We start from the raw sequence: 20,104 nt of genomic DNA on the forward strand, positions 1-20,104 counted from the left end.
TAGGAGTAAAGAGGTCCTCTGCAGTTGTACAGGGCCCTCCCTGGTGAGACCACATCTGGAGTATTGTATGCAGTTTGGGTCTCCTAATTTGAGGAAGGACATCCTTGCTATTGAGGCAGTAAAGCATAGGTTTATGAGGTTAATCCCTGGGATGGCAGGACTGTCAAATGAGGAGAGATTGAAAAGACTGGGCTTGTATTCACTGGAATTTAGAGGGATGATATAGGGGATCTATAGAAACATATAAAATTATGAAAGGACTGGACAAGCTAGATGCAGGGAAAATGTTTCCAATGTTGGGAAAGTCCAGAACCAAGGGCCACAGTCTAAGAATAAAGGGGAGGCCAGAGAGTTGTGAATTTGTGGAATTATCTGCCACCGAAGGCAGTGGAGGCCAACTAATTGGATGAATTTCAAAGAGAGTTAGATAGAGCTCCAGGGGCTAGCGGAATAAAGAGATATGGGGAGAAGGCTGGGTGGCAGTGTGAACTGTGAGGTGGATGCTATGAGAATACAGGGTGACTTGGACAGGTTGGGGGAGTGGACAGATGCATGGCAGATTAAGTTTAATGTGGATAAATGTGAGGTTATCCACTTTGGTATCAAAAACAGGAAGGCAGATTACTATCGAAATGGCGTCGTTGGGATAAAGGGAAGTACAACGGGATCCTTGTTCATCAGTCTATGGAAGTAAGCATGCAGGTACAGCAGGCAGTGATGAAAGCGAATGGCATGTTGGCCTTTATAACAAGAGGAGTTGAGTATAGGAGCAAAGAGGTCCTTCTGCAGTTGTACAGGGCCCTTGTGAGACCACACGTGGAGTATTGTGTGCAGTTTTGGTGCCCTAATTTGAGGAAGGACATCTTGCCAATAGCAAGATGTCCTTGCTCAAATTAGGGCAGCGTAGGTTTACAAGGTTAATTCCCAGGATGGCGGGACTGTCATATGCTGAGAGAATGCTTGTACACTATGGAGTTTAGAAGGATGAGAGGGTATCTTATTGAACCATATAAGATTGTTAAGGGTTTGGACATGCTAGAGGCAGGAAACATGTTCCTGATGTTGGGGAAGTCCAGAACCAGGGGCCACAGTTTAAGAATAAGGGGTAAGCTATTTAGAACGGAGGCGAGGAAACACTTTTTCTCATAGAGAATTGTGAGTCTGTGGAATTCTCTGCCTCAGAGGGCTTTGGAGGCCGGTTCTCTGGATACTTTCAAGAGAGAGCTAGATCGGGCTCTTAACGATAGCAGAGTCAGGGGATATGGGGAGAAGGCAGGAACGGGATACTGATTGGGGAAGATCAGCCATGATAATATTGAAAGGCGGTGCTGGCTCGAAGGGCCAAATGGCCTACTCCTGCACCTATTGTCTATTGTCTAAGGCAGGCATGGGTTAATGATTGTGGATGATCAGCCATGATCACAATGAATGGCGGTGTTGACTCGAAGGGCCAAATGGCCTCCTCCAGCACCTATTTTCTATGTTTCTATGATTCTTCAGGATTGGATTTACTCCCACTTGGAAGAGAATGGGTTAATTAAGGACAGTCAGTATGGCTTTGTTCGTGGTATAGGTTGGGGTATTGTGTTTGAGCAGGAAGTCATGATGCAGTTTAAGGGACAATAATTAAGCAGTGTTTGGTGTATTGCATGCAATTCTGGTCGCTCCATTACATGAAAGGTGTGGCGGCTTTGGAAATGATGCAGAGGAGGTTTAGCCGAATGATGCCAGGATTGGGTGCATTAGATACAGGAGGTGGTTTGACATTTAGATTGCTTTCTTTGGAATGTTGGAAGTTGCAGGGAGACCCACTAAGCATATAAAATTATGAGAAGAATAGATATGGTAGACAGTCAGAATCCTTTCCCCTGGATGGAAATATCAAATACTAGAGAGAATAGCTTAAAGGTGAGAGGGGCAAAGTTTAAAGGAGATGTGCAAGGCAGGTTTTTTAAAAACAAAGGGTGTTAAATGCCTGGAACCTTTGGATAGGCAAATGGATATGCAGGGAATGGGGAGTTATGGATTATGTGCAGGCAGTTATGAGATGGTTTTGGCATCGTGGGCTTTAGAGCCTGTTCTTTCATAGTGCTGTTCTATGTTATATGTTCTATGTTCTAAGAAGTGGTGCACGAATCTTGAGCAAAAAACAAATTGTTGGCGGGTCAGGCAGCATCGCTAGATTGGGACCCTTCTTCATACTGAAGACTGGGACTGTTTTTCCCTGAGTGAAGGAGGCTAAATGGTGATCTGTTAGAGGCTTTATGTCTCCAGACAGCAGCCAATTGGGTAAGGAGTTCCAGGATTTGGATCCAGCTACATTGAAAGACTGGCAATATTTCCAAGTCAATTGAGGCGCACTTTGTAAGAGAGGTCTGGAGGTAATGGGGTTTCCATGTGTCTGCTGCTCTTGTCCTCCATGGTGATAGTGGTCATGAGTTTGTGAGGCACTTTGAAGGAAGCTAGATTGAATAACTTTGGTGTGTTTTGTAGATGACACACACTACAATCACTGTGCACTGGTGGTGAATGGCTTACCAACCTGGTGACTTCTTTGTCCTGCCTGTATCCAGCTTTGTGAAAGCTACCTTACTCATCCAGCTAACTGGACAGGATTTGTCATGCTCCCAATTTGTACCTCATTGATGGATGATAGGCTTCAGGGTAACTGGAGATGAGTTACCTATTTCAACTTATGGTAAGTGATGGTAAATGGTGACAGTGCAACCCCCCTTGATGGTTGATGGTTTCAAGAACATAGAACAGTACAGGAACTGGCCGTTCAGCCCACAATGTCTGTGCCGAACATGATTCCAAGATGAACTAACCTCATCTGCTTTCACATATCTTCCACTCCCTGCGTGTTTACAGTATGTGCCTATCTAAAAGCTTCCTAAATGCCACAACATTATCACTTCCTTAATGGAAAGCTAATCCAAGTGGCAATTAACAATTTCACCGTGTGCTTTTCATATTTTTAATTCCAATATTGCACAATTAAATGTTCATTTGTTCAATGTACTGGGCTGTAATATGTGTTTTGATAAAATAGGAAAATCGTTCCAAATTTCCAAAAGCTCACTTACATCACTGAATGGAATTTTGTTGCTGCTCATCTCTTCTTTCCACATCTGAAGCAGAAGGTTCCTGTATTCTTGATTAAATGGGCCAGAGTAAGAGAGGAATCCAGTAGCCAAAAGTACATCACCCACTAATCGTGTTATCTGGTCCTGAAAATGTTTACTGCTTTCTGTCCACCGAACCTGAAGAGTTTCATTTGAAGATAAGAAAATATATCAAATAGTTTCAGTGCTGATTTGCATCTTTTATTTATTTACAAATGCAGCGTCTAAGCTCTTTTCTATTGCTTAAATAATGAATTTGTTTATCTCCAGTACCAGCTTTGACACTTGTCTCTTTACCTTAGTAAATGTCAATGCATCATGAGATTCTGCAAATAGGTTTGGAATATAAGGATTTTAACTATTAATTTCCTATGGGAATTGGAATTTGCAACTTGTTTTGCATGTTCCTTGGCTGCATCAGGCTATGCCAATTTTAATCACTGTGCCTAATTAAAATATTGCTATGCAAGATAACCCCATTGATATGCTTAATGATTTTGAACGAACTGTAAAGATTTGGACTAACGGTGCAAAGCTCAAACATGTACAAACATGTACAAACATTTCCAACCATTCAAAGTGTACAGAAGCTATTGATAACCAATTTTAATTTTCATAAATTATATTGTTTTATTTATTCCTTCAAACCTTTAGATAAAAGTTAACATTTTTCTGCTGCAATTATCAGTTATAATAGAGATCCAATGACAAGATATTTAATTAAATAGTTGCATAAATAATTAGCATAAAATTCCAAGATGTGCTGCCTTTCTTGACGCAAACTTGTGAATTATGAGTGCTAAGATATGCCACTTGACAATACACATTAATGAACATAACATTTACCCAAAATAATGCTGCTACAGTTGCATCTCTAATGTTGCTGATATTGCTTTTTGATTAAATTAAAAAGTGCCATGACACCAGGTGCAGCGAGATGGGGCTCCTAAGGGACCGTATTAGGATCCTGGAGCAGCAGCTCGATGACCTCTGTCTGGTCAGGGAGAGTGAGGAGGTCATAGAGGGGAGTTATAGGGAGGTGGTCACTCCAAAACCACGGGAGAGAGACATGTGGGTCACGCTAAGGAAGGGCAAGGGGCAGAGGCAGGGATGAGTGAGTACTCCAATGTCGGTACGCCTTGCAAATAAGTACTCTTGTTTGAGTACGGATGGGGGTGACAGCCTGCCCGGGGGTAGCGAGAGCGGACGGGCCTCCAGCACAGAGACCGGCCCTGTTGCTCCTGAAGTTAGGGACAAAAAGAAGAGGGCAATAGTAATTGGGGACTCTATTGTTAAGGGGTCAGATAGGCGATTCTGTGGATGCAGTCGGGAGACCAGGATGGTGGTCTGCCTCCCTGGTGCCAAGGTCTCGGACTTGTCTCAACGCGTCCAATATATACTGAAATCAGAGGAAGAGGAGCCCGAAGTCGTGGTACATATAGGTACCAATGACATAGGTAAAAAAAGGGAAGAGGTCCTGAAGGGAGGATTTAGGACGTTGGGAGGAGAGTTAAGGAAAAGGACCAAAAAGGTAACAATCTTAGGATTACTGCCTGTGCCACGCGACAGTGAGAGTAGGAATGGAGCGAGGTGGAGGATAAATGCGTGGCTGAAAGACTGGTGCAGAGGGCAGGGATTCAAGTTTCTGGATCATTGGGATTTCTTTTGGGGAAGGTGGGACCTGTACAGAAAGGATGGGTTGCACTTGAACCCGAGGGGGACCAATATCCTGGGGGGAAATTTGCAAAGGCTGCTGGGGAGACTTTAAACTAGAATGGTTGGGGCGAGGGACTCAAATAGAGAAAGCTAGTAGACAGAATGGGAGGCAGGATGCAGAAAAGGGAAGCACTCGGGCACAAGAGGAGAAAGAAAAAAAGGAAATAAACAGAGAATAAGAGGCGGGGGTTTCTTAAATGTGCATATTTTAATGCTAGGAGCATTGTAAGAAAGGTGGATGAGCTTAGAGTCTGGATAGACACCTGGAAGTATGATGTTGTGGCGATCAGTGAAACATGGTTGCAAGAGGGCTGTGATTGGAAACTAAATATTCCAGGATTCCGTTGCTTCAGGTGTGATAGAATTGGAGGGCAAGAGGTGGAGGTGTTGCATTACTAATCAGGGAAGGTATTACAGCAGTGCTTTGGCAGGATAGATTGGAGGGCTCATCTAGGGAGGCTATTTGGGTGGAACTGAGAAGTGGGAAAGGTGTAGCAACACTTATAGGGGTATTATAGACCGCCAAATGGGGATCGAGAATTGGAAGAGCAAATATGTAAGGAGATAGCAGATATTAGTAGTAAGCACAAAGTAGTGATTGTGGGAGATTTCAACTTTCCTCACATAGACTGGGAAACACATTTGGTAAATGGGCTGGATGGTTTGGAGTTTGTAAAATGTGTGCAGGATAGTTTTTTGCAGTAATACATAGAGGTACCTACTAGAGGAGGGGCAGTGTTGGACCTCCTGTTAGGAAATGAGACGGGACAGGTGGCGGAGGTATGCGTTGGGGAGCACTTCAGGTCCAGTGATCACAATACCATAAGTTTCAATATAATTATGGAGAGGGTCAGAACTGGACCTAGGGTTGAGATTTTTGATTGGAGAAAGGCTAACTTTGATGAGATGTGAAATGATTTAAAAGGAGTGAACTGGGACATTTTGTTTTATGGGAAGTATGTAGAAGAGAAATGGAGGACATTTAAAGGGGAAATTTTAAATTTTAAGTACAGAATCTTTATGTTCCTGTTCCGTTGAAAGGGAACAATAAAAATTGGAAAGAGCCCTGGTTTTCAAGGGAAATTGGACATCTTGTTCGGAAAAGAGGGAGATCTACAATAATTATAGGCAGCATGAAGTAAATGAGGTGCTTGAGGAGTATAAGGAATGTAAAAAGAATCTTAAGAAATAAATTAGAAAAGCTAAAAGACATGAGGTTGCTTTGGCAAGTAAGGTGAAAGTAAATCCAAAAGGTTTCTACAGCTATATTAATAGCAAAAGGATAACGAGGGACAAAATTGGTCCATTGGAGAGACATAATGGACAGCTATCTGCAGAGCCAAAAGAGATGGGGGAGATATTGAACAATTTATTTTCTTCGGTATTCACCAAGGAGAAGGATATTGAATTATGTGAGGTAAGGGAAACTAGTAGAGTAGCTATGGATACTATGAGTTTCAAAGTAAAAGAAGTACTGACACTTTTGAAAAATATAAAATGACAGAAATATTTCAAATGTCATTAGAAATGGGAATAGTCCCCGAGGATTGGTGTACTACGCAAGTTGTTCCATTGTTTAAAAAGGGTTCTAAGAGTAAACCTAGCAATTATAGGCCTGTTAGTTTGACTTCAGTGGTGGGCAAATTAATGGAAAAGATACTTAGAGATAATATATATAAGCATCTGGATAAACAGGGTCTGATTAGGAGCAGTCAGCATGGATTTGTGCCTGGAAGGTCATGTTTGACTAATCTTCTTGAATTTTTTGAAGAGGTTACTAGGGAAATTGACGAGGGTAAAGCAGTGGATGTTTTCTATATGGACTTTAGTAAGGCCTTTGACAAGGTTCCTCATGGAAGGTTGGTTAAGAAGGTTCAACTGTTGAGTATAAATGCAGGAGTAGCAAGATGGATTCAACAGTGGCTGAATGGGAGAAGCCAGAGGGTAATGGTGAATGGTTGTTTGTCGGGTTGGATGCAGGTGACTAGTGGGGTGCCTCAGGGATCGGTGTTGGGTCCTTTGTTGTTTGTCATGTACATCAATGATCTGGATGAAGGTGTGGTAAATTGGATTAGTAAGTATGCAGATGATACCAAGATAGGGGGTGTTGTGGATAATGAAGAGGATTTCCAAAGTCTACAGAGTGATTTAGGCCATTTGGAAGAATAGGCTGAAAGATGGCAGATGGAGTTTAATGCTGATAAATGTGAGGTGCTACACCTTGGCAGGACAAATCAAAAAAGGACGTACATGGTAAATGGTAGGGAATTGAAGAATACAGTTGAACAGAGGGATCTGGGAATAACCGTGCATAGTTCCTTGAAGGTGGAATATCATATAGATAGGGTGGTAAAGAAAGCTTTTGGTATGCTAGCCTTTATAAATCAGAGCATTGAGTATAGAAGCTGGGATGTAATGTTAAAATTGTACAAGGCATTGGTGAGACCAAATCCGGAGTATGGTGTACAATTTTGGTCGCCCAATTATAGGAAGGATGTCAACAAAATAGAGAGAGTACAGAGGAGATTTACTAGAATGTTGCCTGGGTTTCAACAACTAAGTTACAGAGAAAGGTTGAATAAGTTAGGTCTTTATTCTCTGGAGCGCAGAAGGTTAAGGGGGGACTTGATAGAGGTCTTTAAAATGATGAGAGGGGGATAGACAGAGTTGATGTGGATCAGCTTTTCCCTTTGAGAATAGGGAAGATTCAAACAAGAGGACATGACTACAGAATTAAGGGACAGAAGTTTAGGGGTAACATGAGGGGGAACTTTACTCAGAGAGTGGTAGCGGTGTGAAATGAGCTTACAGTGGAAGTGGTGGAGGCAGGTTCGTTGGTATCATTTAAAAATAAATTGGATAGGCATATGGATGAGAAGGGAATGGAGGGTTATGGTATGAGCGCAGGCAGGTGGGACTAAGGGAAAAAACGTTGTTCGGCACGGACTTGTAGGGCCGAGATGGCCTGTTTCCGTGCTGTAATTGTTATATGGTTATATGGTTATTATTGTTTAACTGTGATTTAATTAATAACCCAAATTATACTCTGGTTCCAGTTACAACCCTGTAATTTCCTATGTACATGTCCAAAGATTATGACATTTTGTTTAAAATTTAAATGCTGGTGTTAAGTATTTGATATAATCAGTATTTGCTGTTACATTTATGCATGATTGCTTAGTCTGATGTGTGCACACTCAATAAATGGTTTTGAACATTTAATAATATGCATTTAATATTGACATTGGGTTTATCACAATTGTGAATCACCTTTTCACCACCCAGGCCATCAATGAGGGCAGTGGCATTATTCATTTTCTTCCTACAGCCCTCCGCATCATCGAGTAATGTTTGTTTTTCTGACATTGCAGCATCATACATGGCCTGCACTACATCGAGCTCCCGTTGCTTGTCATCCAGCTGCGCTTGGGCATTGTTCAGTTCTTCTTGGGCAACAACGAGCTTGGCTTCTTGCATAGCTAGATTTGCCTTTTTGCAAACACACATTAAAGTAAATAAAAAATATGGATACAGTGAAATTCTTGCCATAGAGGGAGTACAGAGAAGGTTCACCAGACTGATTCCTGGGATGTCAGGACTTTCATATGAAGAAAAACTGGATAGACTTGACTTGTACTCGCTAGAATTTAGAAGATTGAGGGGGGATCTTATAGAAACTTACTAAATTCTTAAGGGGTTGGACAGGCTAGATGAAGGAAGATTGTTCCCGATGTTGGGGAAGTCCAGAACAAGGGGTCACAATTTAAGGATAAAGGGGAAATCAGGACTGAGATGAGAAAAACATTTTTTACACAGAGAGTGGTGAATCTCTGGAATTCTCTGCCACAGAATGTAGTTGAGGCCAGTTCATTGGCTGTATTTAAGAGGGAGTTAGATGTGGCCCTTGTGCCTAAAGGGATCAGGGGGTATGGAGAGAAAGCAGGTACAGGATACTTAGTTGGATGATCAGCCATGATCATATTGAATGGCGGTGCAGGCCTACTCCTGCACCTATTTTCTATGTTTCTATATTTCTATGTTTCTAAAGATATCACAACGTATACTTTAGTATCTAATAAAATCTAGTATTTTAAAATTATTTTCTTAAAGATGCAAAATTAAGATAATTGGATCTTAATTGAAGAGCTCTAGTTATAACATCCAAAATTATTTAAAACTGAGATTTGGTAAAAAATCTCATGAAAAGTGAAATACAATTTTTATGCTGTGTATAAATCTGCAGCCCCAAAAGTAGCCTTCATAAAACTATAACTAAAGAGAGTAAAGAAAACAATCAAATACAGGAAATGCACATAGCTGAGGGCACAGTCATGGGAGAGTGAAATCCCACTATCCACTGAAGGTATTTGACATAAGCCTTTTAGACAGATTTTCTACTCTCTACTGTCTGTACCCACATAACTGTACAGCTAACCACAGCTTCAATGACGCCTACAAATTCAACAGAGGCAACACTCTTATTTCCCGAATCACAGGTGCTGATGAGACAGCACACAGGAGAATGATCAAATACCTGATTGAGTGGTACCAAAACAACATCCTCCCACTCAATGTTATAAAACCAAGGATTTAATCATCGACTCTAGAAAGCGGTAATTGGGAAACCAACCACCAATTTTCATTGGTGATTTGGTGCTGGAGAGAATTAGCAACTTCAAAATCCTGGCCGTTAACATTTCAGATGACCTGTCTGGGCCCAGTACTTAGATATAATCATGGGGAGGATGTGCCTATGCCTCTACTTAATAGAAGTGTAAAGAGATGTAGCATGTCTTTGAACACTATAATAATCGTCTACAGATGTATAGTAGAAGGTATCAATGATCCCCCACCAATCCAAGAAAGCCCTCTTTTTGCTGCTACCATCAGGTGCAGACCGCCAAATTCAGGAACAGTCACTTCCCCAACAATTGTCAGGTTCTTGAACTGACCCTAATACTACATCAGGAATTAAATTATATGGGTTCTTGCACCACCGCGGATTTTTATTTAGAATTGTGCTCTGCACTATTGTCCTGGTTTTGTTTTTGCAGTCTTTCTTCTTTTCACTTTCTTGCAGAAGTTATGTGAAATGTATGTATAATTTATATTTCGATGTGTTGTCTGAGACTATGTGCCTGTGCTGCTGCTGGAAACAATATTTTCATTGTACCTGTACCTTACAGCACTTGTGCATGACAATAAATTCAACTTGACATTCCCTGTAAACTTGCAATCCGTTATGCATTCATATCATACCTTTAATGGAAGTACTTCTTTGTTAATATCGAAGAAGCTTGCCATGGCCTTTGTCCATGAACATAGGCCCGCAACATTCCCACATACTTTCTTGGCAGTCTCAAGATTGTAGTCATCCATGTCTAGGTATGGTTGCAGCAAATCCACAACCTCTCCTGTGATGCTATCCTGCATATCAAGCAAGGTATGTTTAATCTTTTTGGCAAAATTAATTACATAGATATGCTATATTTGAAAAGCCATTCTTATTGGCAATATATTACATATTATATATTGGCAATATACATCAATGATCTGGATGAAGGTGTGGTAAATTGGATTAGTAAGTATGCAGATGATACCAAGATAGGGGGTGTTGTGGATAATGAAGAGGTTTTCAAAGTCTACAGAGTGATTTAGGCCATTTGGAAAAATGGGCTGAAAGATGGCAGATGGAGTTTAATGCTGATAAATGTGAGGTGCTACACCTTGGCAGGACAAATCAAAATAGGACGTACATGGTAAATGGTAGGGAATTGAAGAATACTGTTGAACAGAGGGATCTGGGTATAACCGTGCATAGTTCCTTGAAGGTGGAATCTCATATAGATAGGGTGGTAAAGAAAGCTTTTGGTATGCTAGCCTTTATAAATCAGAGCATTGAGTATAGAAGCTGGGATGTAATGTTAAAATTGTACAAGGCATTGGTGAGGCCAAATCTGGAGTATGGTGTACAATTTTGGTCGCCAAATTATAGGAAGGATGTCAACAAAATAGAGAGAGTACAGAGGAGATTTACTAGAATGTTGCCTGGGTTTCAGCAACTAAGTTACAGAGAAAGGTTGAACAAGTTAGGGCTTTATTCTTTGGAGCGCAGAAGGTCTAAGGAGGGACCTGATACAATTTTGGTCGCCAAATTTAGGGGATGTCAACAAAATAGCAGAGAAGATTTACTCAGAATGGCAAGAATTTTTTACAGAGAAAGATGGGGCTTTATTCGCAGAAGGTTAAGGGGGGACCTGATAGAGGTCTTTAAAATGATGAGAGGGATTTGATGTGGACAAGCTTTTCCCTTTGAGAATAGGGAAGATTCAAACAAGAGGACATGACTTCAGAATTAAGGGACAGAAGTTTAGGGGTAATATGAGGGGGAACTTCTTTACGCAGAGAGTGGTGGCGGTGTGGAATGAGCTCCCAATGGAAGTGGTGGAGGCAGGTTCATTGGTATCATTTAAAAATAAATTGGATAGGCATATGGATGAGAAGGGAATGGAGGGTTATGGTATGAGTGCAGGCAGGTGGGACTAAGGGGAAAAAAATTTGTTCGGCATGGACTTGTAGGGCCGAGATGGCCTGTTTCCGTGCTGTAATTGTTATATGGTTATATGGTTATTACCAAGCTGATTCTTCTGCCAGAAAGAACTCTAGGGCATGAATATTTCTACAACTGAAATTTCCGGTCTATAGATAAGTCAGAAATGTCACGATAAGCCCAGCCATATCTACTCAACCACGGACGCCACCAAAGTCTTTTGGGGATCAGAGGCCACAGGCGCGCATCTCTGTGTCACTTGCACAAAGCTAAAAATGACCATACTGGTGACCCCAAATCTCCTTCCGAAAAACAAACTGTAGGTAATCCCTCAGACCTGAGTTTATGTATCCATTTCAATAATTATTTAAAAATCTGATCCCACAAATGCAGCTCTATCCTTTCATCCAAGAAAGGTCATTGAGGTATGAATAACGATGTTAGTAACCTCTTCCTGAAACTTCATTGTGAGTATGGCATTATTAGCTGCAGCTGCTTGCCCTACAAGGCTATCCCAGAAACTTGACCCACGGGATTGGAAATTTCGAATCCTACATCATGACTTATTTTCGACCACTTTGACATAATTCTAACCAAGTTGCTCACACTGAAAAGGCCAAGTATTATTTGGGATCTAGATATTTTGTAGTCTTAGGCTGCTATTTGTGCACTGCCAAATATTTAATGCTGTATTCTAAATAAAAATATTGGACTTGTATAAAGCATGAAGTCAAGGCCACACTCCAATCATGGAATATGAATTGTTATTAGTCACATAATGTACAAAAGTGAAGCAAGTTCATTTGCATTACAATATTTGCATTTGGGTGGCACAGTGGGGCAGTGGTAGAGTTGCTGCCTTAGAGCACCGAAGACCCGGGTTCGATCCCGACTATGGGTGCTGTCTGTACGGAATTTGTACATTCTCCCTGTGACCTTGTCGCTTTACTCCAGGAGTTCCGGTTCCTTCCATATTCCAAAGACGTACGTTTTTAGGTTAATTGGCTTTGGTAAAATTGTAAATTGACCTTAGTGTGCAGGATAGTGTACGGGATGATCGCTGGTCGGCACAGACTCAGTGGGCTGAAGGGCCTGCGTCAATGCTGTATTTCTAAAGGCTAAACTCTAAACATACCATGACAGTGAGCAACAGGTATTAGAAATTATACTTGAAAGGAAAAGTTTCATCTGTTCCTTTTGAGTTGACCTTTTACTGAGTTAACTATGTGTGAGTCATTTCTCATCATGATTGATCATTACTGCAGTACAGATCTGGTTGCTTTGATAATGCACACATAGGCAATTCTCTTTTCTCAATATGATTACACAATGAAATACAGATCATTAAACATTGCAATTGCAAATATGTTGTCAAGGTTACCTGACTGAGTGTGAGAACATGATTTTTGAAAATAGTAATGATTTTTTTGGTTAAAATAAAATAGCAAGAAGGCATACAAAAGACATTTTTCCCAAATGGAAATATGAAAATACTTTAGAAAGAGAGGTTAAATCGTACAAATGTCAGAGATTTAAGCTCAGAGGGGGAAACGTTTACGTTTTTTTACACAGAGAGTGATGGCTCCCTGGAATGCCAGGGATGGCGGTGGAAGCAGATACAATAGATGAAGCATTTAAGTGGCTTTTAGAGAGTCACATGGATATGCAGGGAATGGAGAATGGTAATATTCTGGTCGCAGGTTTTTATCTGGACATTTGTACGATTTGCAACATTACATTCCACAATGGATTAATTCCTGTTGAATTATTCTTCTCAAATTACCCCTCAGGACAAAAAGAATAATTTGTTTCCACGCAAGCAATCTGGGTTCTGAGGTGACTGATGAGATCAACACTGGACTTACAAATTTTGTCACTTGGACAGGTGGTGCTGGGTAATGTGTGAAATAGTGTGTTCTTATCACCCTGAATATTTGAAGAATTACACACTCCAGAAGTTGATCCAGTGAAAAAAATGACACAAAGTTTCACAGAATATTAATTGGTGACACTTTCTCAAACCAAGAGCTGAGTACAATACTAATGGACCAACTTTCTTTGAGAAGCTCAACGGGACAGAAAAAAAAACTCATATGGAGGTTAAATTATTTAAGTAAATAATATGAATATTGGTCCACCATCGATTTTCCAGCAACTGATCATTTGGCACCTCCTATAATCCAGACAAAATTATGAGATCATTGCGTGTGGTGCACACTCTTTTGGGATGTGTGCCTCTATCCTAGAAGATTTAATTGCTTATTTATTTGTTACTTGTTAATTCTTAGATAAAGTTTCTAGCCGTCTAGGGTATAATTAGTGGCTCAGAGATGTATTGTTGAATTATTATTACGTTGCCGGTTGGCGGGTTGTCACTTTCATCTTTGTGTTTTTAGTCTGTTTTATTTGTATGTTTTGGTTAATCTTTAGTTTTTGTATTATGTGGGGGGGTGGGGGGGAGCGTGGGGGAAACTTTTTTAAATCTCTTTCTTCGACGAAGGTGTGACATTTTCCGTGTCGGATCTCCGTCCACATTACAGCTTAACATCGTGGAGTTGGCGGCCCCTTTGTTAGGGATCGACTGCGGGAGCTCCAGCTGCAGGAGCTTCGACTGCCCCGATCACGGGAGCCTCGATCGCCGACTGCGGGAACTTCGATTGCGCTGACTGCGGATGTTTCGATCGCCCCAAATGTGGAAGAAAAGGAGGAAGAAGTTAAAAGTTATTCAACTTCCATCACGGTGAGGTCACTGAAAGCAAGATGGATGCTGCCTGCTCTGGTGGGGACTCGGAGGGATTGCCGTGAGTGCAGTGGATCTCTGTGTTTTTGGGGACGTCGCGCCACGGGAGTGTCCTAGACTCTGGTGTGAGTGCGGACGGCTTTCTGGCTGTTCGGGCGGATAGGGACTGCAGAGAGAGAGTCAAGCGGTTGGTACAACTTTGGTCACATCACGGTGATGAGCGTGTGTGTGGCCCGGACATCGGACTGATGGCTGTGGGGCTCCGCTTTTGCTGTGTGCCTCGGGATTCTCACACACCTCTGTGGTGGCTGTTTATTTTTAATTCTTATGTAATTTTGTATCTTGTTGCTTTCTTTAGTATGACTGTATGGTAAAATCACTGTACGTCAGGGTACATGTGACAATAAAGGACTATTGAACTATTGATATTGGTCCGGAAAAATTGATAATCCGGCAAAGCTCTGGAAACAAGGATGGCGGTAAATTGATGGTGTACCTGTATATGAATTATTCCTTCATTTCACAAAGGGAAAATCAGCAGCTTTTGTCAATTGGCATTCTATATGTTGGGCACATTATTTATATATATATATATGCAGTGTACTTATAGAGAATATAGAATAAATAAATAGGATACATGCGTTTAAGCAGTTCCTCATTTCTCTTAGCGATTCTGCTACCACCTGCTATTAGAATAAAAATCCACATAGTCACTACAATTACAACCAGTTGATCAATCAATCAGCAAGGAAGCTTTTCAATTTTTCTTGGACTGGTATTGGAGAAGTGCCAAATGAATGTGATTAGGCAGCAATTTTTTGAAACCTTGCAAATCGACCATAAAGGTTATTATTATGGTGAAGATATTCTGGGAAATGTCATTATGAGGCACTTATGACAGCTGTGGAACGTTGCCTGTTTCACTGAGAGTTGATGATCTAATTGAACTAATGATCAACTGAATTAGTGCTACCGACAGCACTACAAAATGGACATGAGAACACAGAATTAACATTTTAGTTTAGTTTAGAAATACAACATTGAAACAGGCCCTTCGACCCACCGAGTCCGCACTGACCAACCTTACACTAGTTCTAGTGTAAACTGGGACAATTTATAGAAGCCAATTAACCTACAACTCAACTCGTCTTTGGAATGTGGGAGGAAATTGGATTACTCAACATACAGATAGCACCCGCAATCATGAAGGAACCCAGGTTTCTGGTGCTGCACCACCGTGCAGGCTTGCATCCATGTGTCCCAGGAACTTCATTAAATCCTTAGGCAATCAAATAATCAAATGTGTTTTGACATCCTAATTTTCCCCTGACATGTTATATTTAAATTAATATTCATTGAGCTCTTGGATTGCAATCAGTAATTAAATACAGCAAGATAACACACACAATACTGAATACACCATAAGCATTTGATCCTTTCATTTCATTGAATTATTGTAGTGTGAGTACAAATCCATCAATCAGATTCAAACCAAAGAGGAGGCACAGTAGATGCTGCAATCTGGACCTTAAAAAAAAAACTGTTGGGAGGAATTCAGTTGACCAGATAGCAGTCGTGGAAGGAAAGAGACTGTCAAAATCCATGATTTGGATTCATCCCTGATCTGGATATATTGAGACAAATTGAAGAGCTGACCTGCACTTAGGTTTTAATCGGCATGTACATGATGAGGAAGTGGTGAAATGAGCTTTGGTATTTGAAAATTAAACACCAATAAATTCACGTTGAATCCTTATCTTCCTTCACTACATCCATGTTATATAATAGGCCTTCACTACCCCATTACTCCCTAGTCTACTCTTCTGACCTCACCCACCACTCCCCATCTAAAGCACCTTTCCATGTGACAGGAGAAGATGCAACACATGTCTATTCACTTCTACCCTTCCCATTATCCAGAGTTCTGCACAATCATTCCAGGTGAAGCAGTGTGTAAGAAGGAACTGCAGATGCTGGTTTAAACCGAAGATAGACACAAATAGCTGGCATAACTCAGCGGGACAGGCAGCATCAAAGATCCTATAGTGGAGCAAGATAGACCACTCCTGCTAAATGCAATGGGCTGATGTGTAGTACGCAACGCAACGGAACGTGGGCCTTTTTTTCATCCATTTCCGTAACCGGACCCGACCCGACTCGCAGTGTAATCAACGTTGCGGGGGAACAGTTTCTGTTAATAAATTAAAATTTTGAAAATGAGGAGAAGATTTTTATCAAATAACTTTTATTTTTACGAGGATGTTTCCGTAACCGGCTTCCGTCTCCGCACTATTATTCTATGGGATCTTTGGTGCGGAGACAGAAGCCGGTTACGGAAATGGGGCCTTAAATTACCCATGAATCTGCCCATGACCGTACTACGTCTTTTTCGTCGAGTGGACCACCTTGCTCGCTATAGGATCTTTGGGCAGCATCTCTGGAGAGAAGGAATGGGTGACATTTCCGGTCGAGACCCTTTTCAGACTGGTTAGTGATAAGGGAAACGAGAGATATAGACGGTGATGTGGAGCGATAAAGAAGAATGAATGAAAGATATGCAAAAAAGTAATGATGATAAAGCAAACAAGCCATTGTTAGCTGTATGTAGGGCTTTCATTCATTGTTCTTTATCTCTCCAGATCACCATCTATATCTCTCATTTCCCTTACCCTTAACCAGTTTGAAGAAAGATCTCGACCCGAAACATCATCCATTCCTCGCCACCGATGCTGCATGTCCCGCTGAGGTACTCCAGCTTTTCGTGTCTATCTCAGGTGAAGCAGTGGTTCACTTGCACTTCTTCCAACCTGGTGAACTGAAATTGATTTTTACAAGGAGGCCTCCTTTACATAGGAGAACCAAACACAGATTGGATTACTGCTTTGTGGAGCATCTGTGCTCAGTTCACAGGCTGATTTTACATTTCCTGTTGCGTGCCACTTTGATTCACAATCCCATTTCCTTTCCAGCCTTTCTGTCTCCTCTGCCATAGTGATGCCTAATATAAACAGCAGAACATCTGCTGTTGTTCTGTTGTTTATATTAAGCATCACTTTGACAGAGTAGACACTAGTGTTAACATCTAGTACTAAGGTTAGATGTTAGTACATCTAGGCCTTTCATCTAGGCACTTTGCAACCTTTTGGAATGAACAATACATTTTCAGGTATATTGCTCAGACATTATTTCCCACTATCTTGCTTATTTCCCTTTCTCATCCCATTTTGTTGAATTGCCTTATTAATCAGGGCCGGCCTTAGGAGGTGGGGACCCAATTGGGAACAGCACCTCTGCTTCCAACCTTCACCATAGCTGTTAATTACCATTAAACTGCATTATTCCACGCGTTATTTAACGAAGGTTTGCTAATATTCTGGTAGTATGGGCTCTGCGGTTGCAACCTATGTTTCATTACAATCAATGTTTCAGTCTGTGGTCAGGGAGAATGTCGTCCCTGTACAGCTCCCTCCCGATGGGTGGGAATGAAGGGCGGGAATCGGTAGGCCCTAAGGTTGATGATGGGAGGGAGCGGGGAATGTGACCTGCTGTCACTGCCGCCACGCTTTCGCCGCACGACTGCTCCCGGCAGCATCTCAAGCTTCAGCCTTGTGAAGCTGATATTGACCACTTTTTTTCCGACACACTTGTTAGTTACTACAAGTACCAATCGCAGACGTGGCTTCCATATTATGCACACACACACACACACACACACACACACACACACACGTTTTGTGTGCGAATGGGGGGGGGAGGAGGGGACGAGATGTTTCTGTTGATACGATGGCTACAACAGGCCTTCATAGCCACCTGCAGTTGGGACCATGAAATGGCGCAACACCTGGCGACTATTCCTTATAGACTCAGTGCCTGTTCCTGTGCATTATGTGCTAACCGGGCATTGTACTTAGGGAAGGCAATAATTGCACTGATCTCTATGCAAAATAATTTCACTGTACCTTGGTAGACATGACAATGAAGGAACTATTGTGTCCACACGTTTATGCATGTGAGAGTTTGGCGTAAATCAAATGCTATTCCATTTGGTAACTGCTGCTTTTGGGAGCGGACGGCGCTGTTTGCTTCAGATGCACCTTGACTGACTAATTCCAGATAAGAGTCGGCTGCTCAGTCAGTGACTATCATGATAACATCAGGCGTGTGTACACATCCGCTGGCGGGGTCACTGTAACTGTCTGAAGTAAAGTTGTAGTAATGGGTCCCCCGTGCCCCGGGTGTACAATACCAGTAAGTGCGGGGCGGGGCTGATGTTCCGGGCAATGTCAGCTGCAGCAGAGTCTCCCCCTGTGGGCCGCACTGTCACTGTGGGTCGGCAGCGCCCATACACTGGGCCGGGTGGAGCGGGGCCGGGTGGAGCTTGACCGGGTGCAGCGGGGCTGATGTTCCGGGCAACGTCAGCTGCAGCAGAGTTGGGGACGGTCTACTAACTCCGTCCACCCAGAGTCACTGACCACGCTGCACCGTCACCCCAACCTCTTCCTCCCCCCCCCCCCTCCCCCCCCCCCCCCCCGACTCCCCTCCCCGACCTCCCCCCCTTACTCCGACTTCCCCCCCGACCCCCCCCCCCCCCCCCCCCCCCCCGATCCCTCCTCCCCCCCTGCCACCCCTCCCCCCCCCCCCACCTGGCTGCGGCAGGGATGGACGGAGGGGGTTCGCGAGTGTGCAACCAATCCAGATGCTGGGCCAGAAGAAGGGCCTGCTGTGCTGGCAGCCATCGCAAATACTTTCCTGCAGTTCACCGCATGTACTCTAGTTGGCGTTGCGTGCCACCTCCCTATTGAAAGTTAACCGCGGTACTGTGTTGTTGTCGGTGAGGAATTTCACCTACATGGGTTGCTGCTGAGGGGATACCGTGTATTGCCCACCAGCCTAGCATGGGGCCCCCTTAGGCGCGTGGCCCAATTGGGAGCAATTGGTCCAATTGGCTTAAGGCCGGCACTGCTGCTAATGGTCAGTAATTATGCTCCTTATCACTTAATCTAGAAACATTGAAAACAGGTGCAGGAGTAGGCCATTCATCCCTTCGAGCCAGCACCGCCATTCAATATGATCATAACTGATCATCCAAAATCAGTACCCCATTCCTGCTTTCTCCCCATATGCCTTGATTCCGTTAGCCCTGAGAGCTATATCTAACTCTCTCTTGAAAACATCCAGTGAATTGGCCTCCACTGCCTTCTGTGGCAGAGAATTCCACAGATTCACAACACTCTGGGTGAAAATGTTTTTTTCTCATCTCAGTCCTAAATGGCCTACCCCTTATTCTTAAACTGTGACCCCTGGTTCCGGACTCCCCCAACATCAATAAAAAAATTCCTGCATCTAGCCTGTCCAATCTATTAAGAATTGGATGTTTCTATAAGATCCCTCCTCATCTTCTAAATTCCAGTGAATATAAGCCCAGTCAATCCATTCTTTCATCATATGTCAGTCCCACCATCCCAGAGATTAATCTTGTGAACCTACGCTGCACTCCCTCAATAGCAAGAATGTCCTTCCTCAAATTAGGAGACCAAAACTGCACACAATACTCCAGGTGTGGTCTCACCGGGGCCTGTACAACTGCAGTAGGACCTCCTCGCTTCTATACTCTAATCCTCTCGCTATGAAGGCCAACATGCAATTTGCTTTCTTCATTGCCTGCTGTATTTTACTTTCAGTGACTGATGTACAAGGATACCCAGGTTTTGCTGCACCTCCCCTATTCCAAATCTGATACCATTCAGATAATAATCTGCCTTCTTGTTCTTGCCACCAAAATGGATAACCTCACATTTATTGATATTATACTGCATCTGCCATGCATCTGCCCACTCACCCAACATATCCAAGTCACCCTGCAGCCTCATGCCATCCTCCTCACAGCTTACACTACCACTCAGCTTTGTGTCATCTGCAAACTGAGAGATTTTACACGTAATTCCTTTTCTAAATAGTTAATATATATTGTAG

The 20,104-nt window shown here is 42.5% G+C and overlaps 1 protein-coding gene across 1 annotated transcript in view; it reads right to left on the reverse strand.

Annotated features, from left to right (window-relative positions):
* The window catches only part of LOC129709750 (dynein axonemal heavy chain 5-like), a 310,815-nt gene that overhangs the window by 115,139 nt on the left and 175,572 nt on the right, over window positions 1-20,104 (reverse strand). Inside the window, 3 exon segments of the mRNA XM_055656308.1 lie at window positions 3,087-3,263; window positions 8,112-8,330; window positions 10,101-10,268. Coding sequence (XP_055512283.1) covers window positions 3,087-3,263; window positions 8,112-8,330; window positions 10,101-10,268 — 564 coding nt within the window.

Source organism: Leucoraja erinacea, chromosome 2, assembly GCF_028641065.1.
Source record: "Leucoraja erinacea ecotype New England chromosome 2, Leri_hhj_1, whole genome shotgun sequence".
In the NCBI taxonomy this organism is placed as follows: Eukaryota; Metazoa; Chordata; class Chondrichthyes; order Rajiformes; family Rajidae; genus Leucoraja; species Leucoraja erinaceus.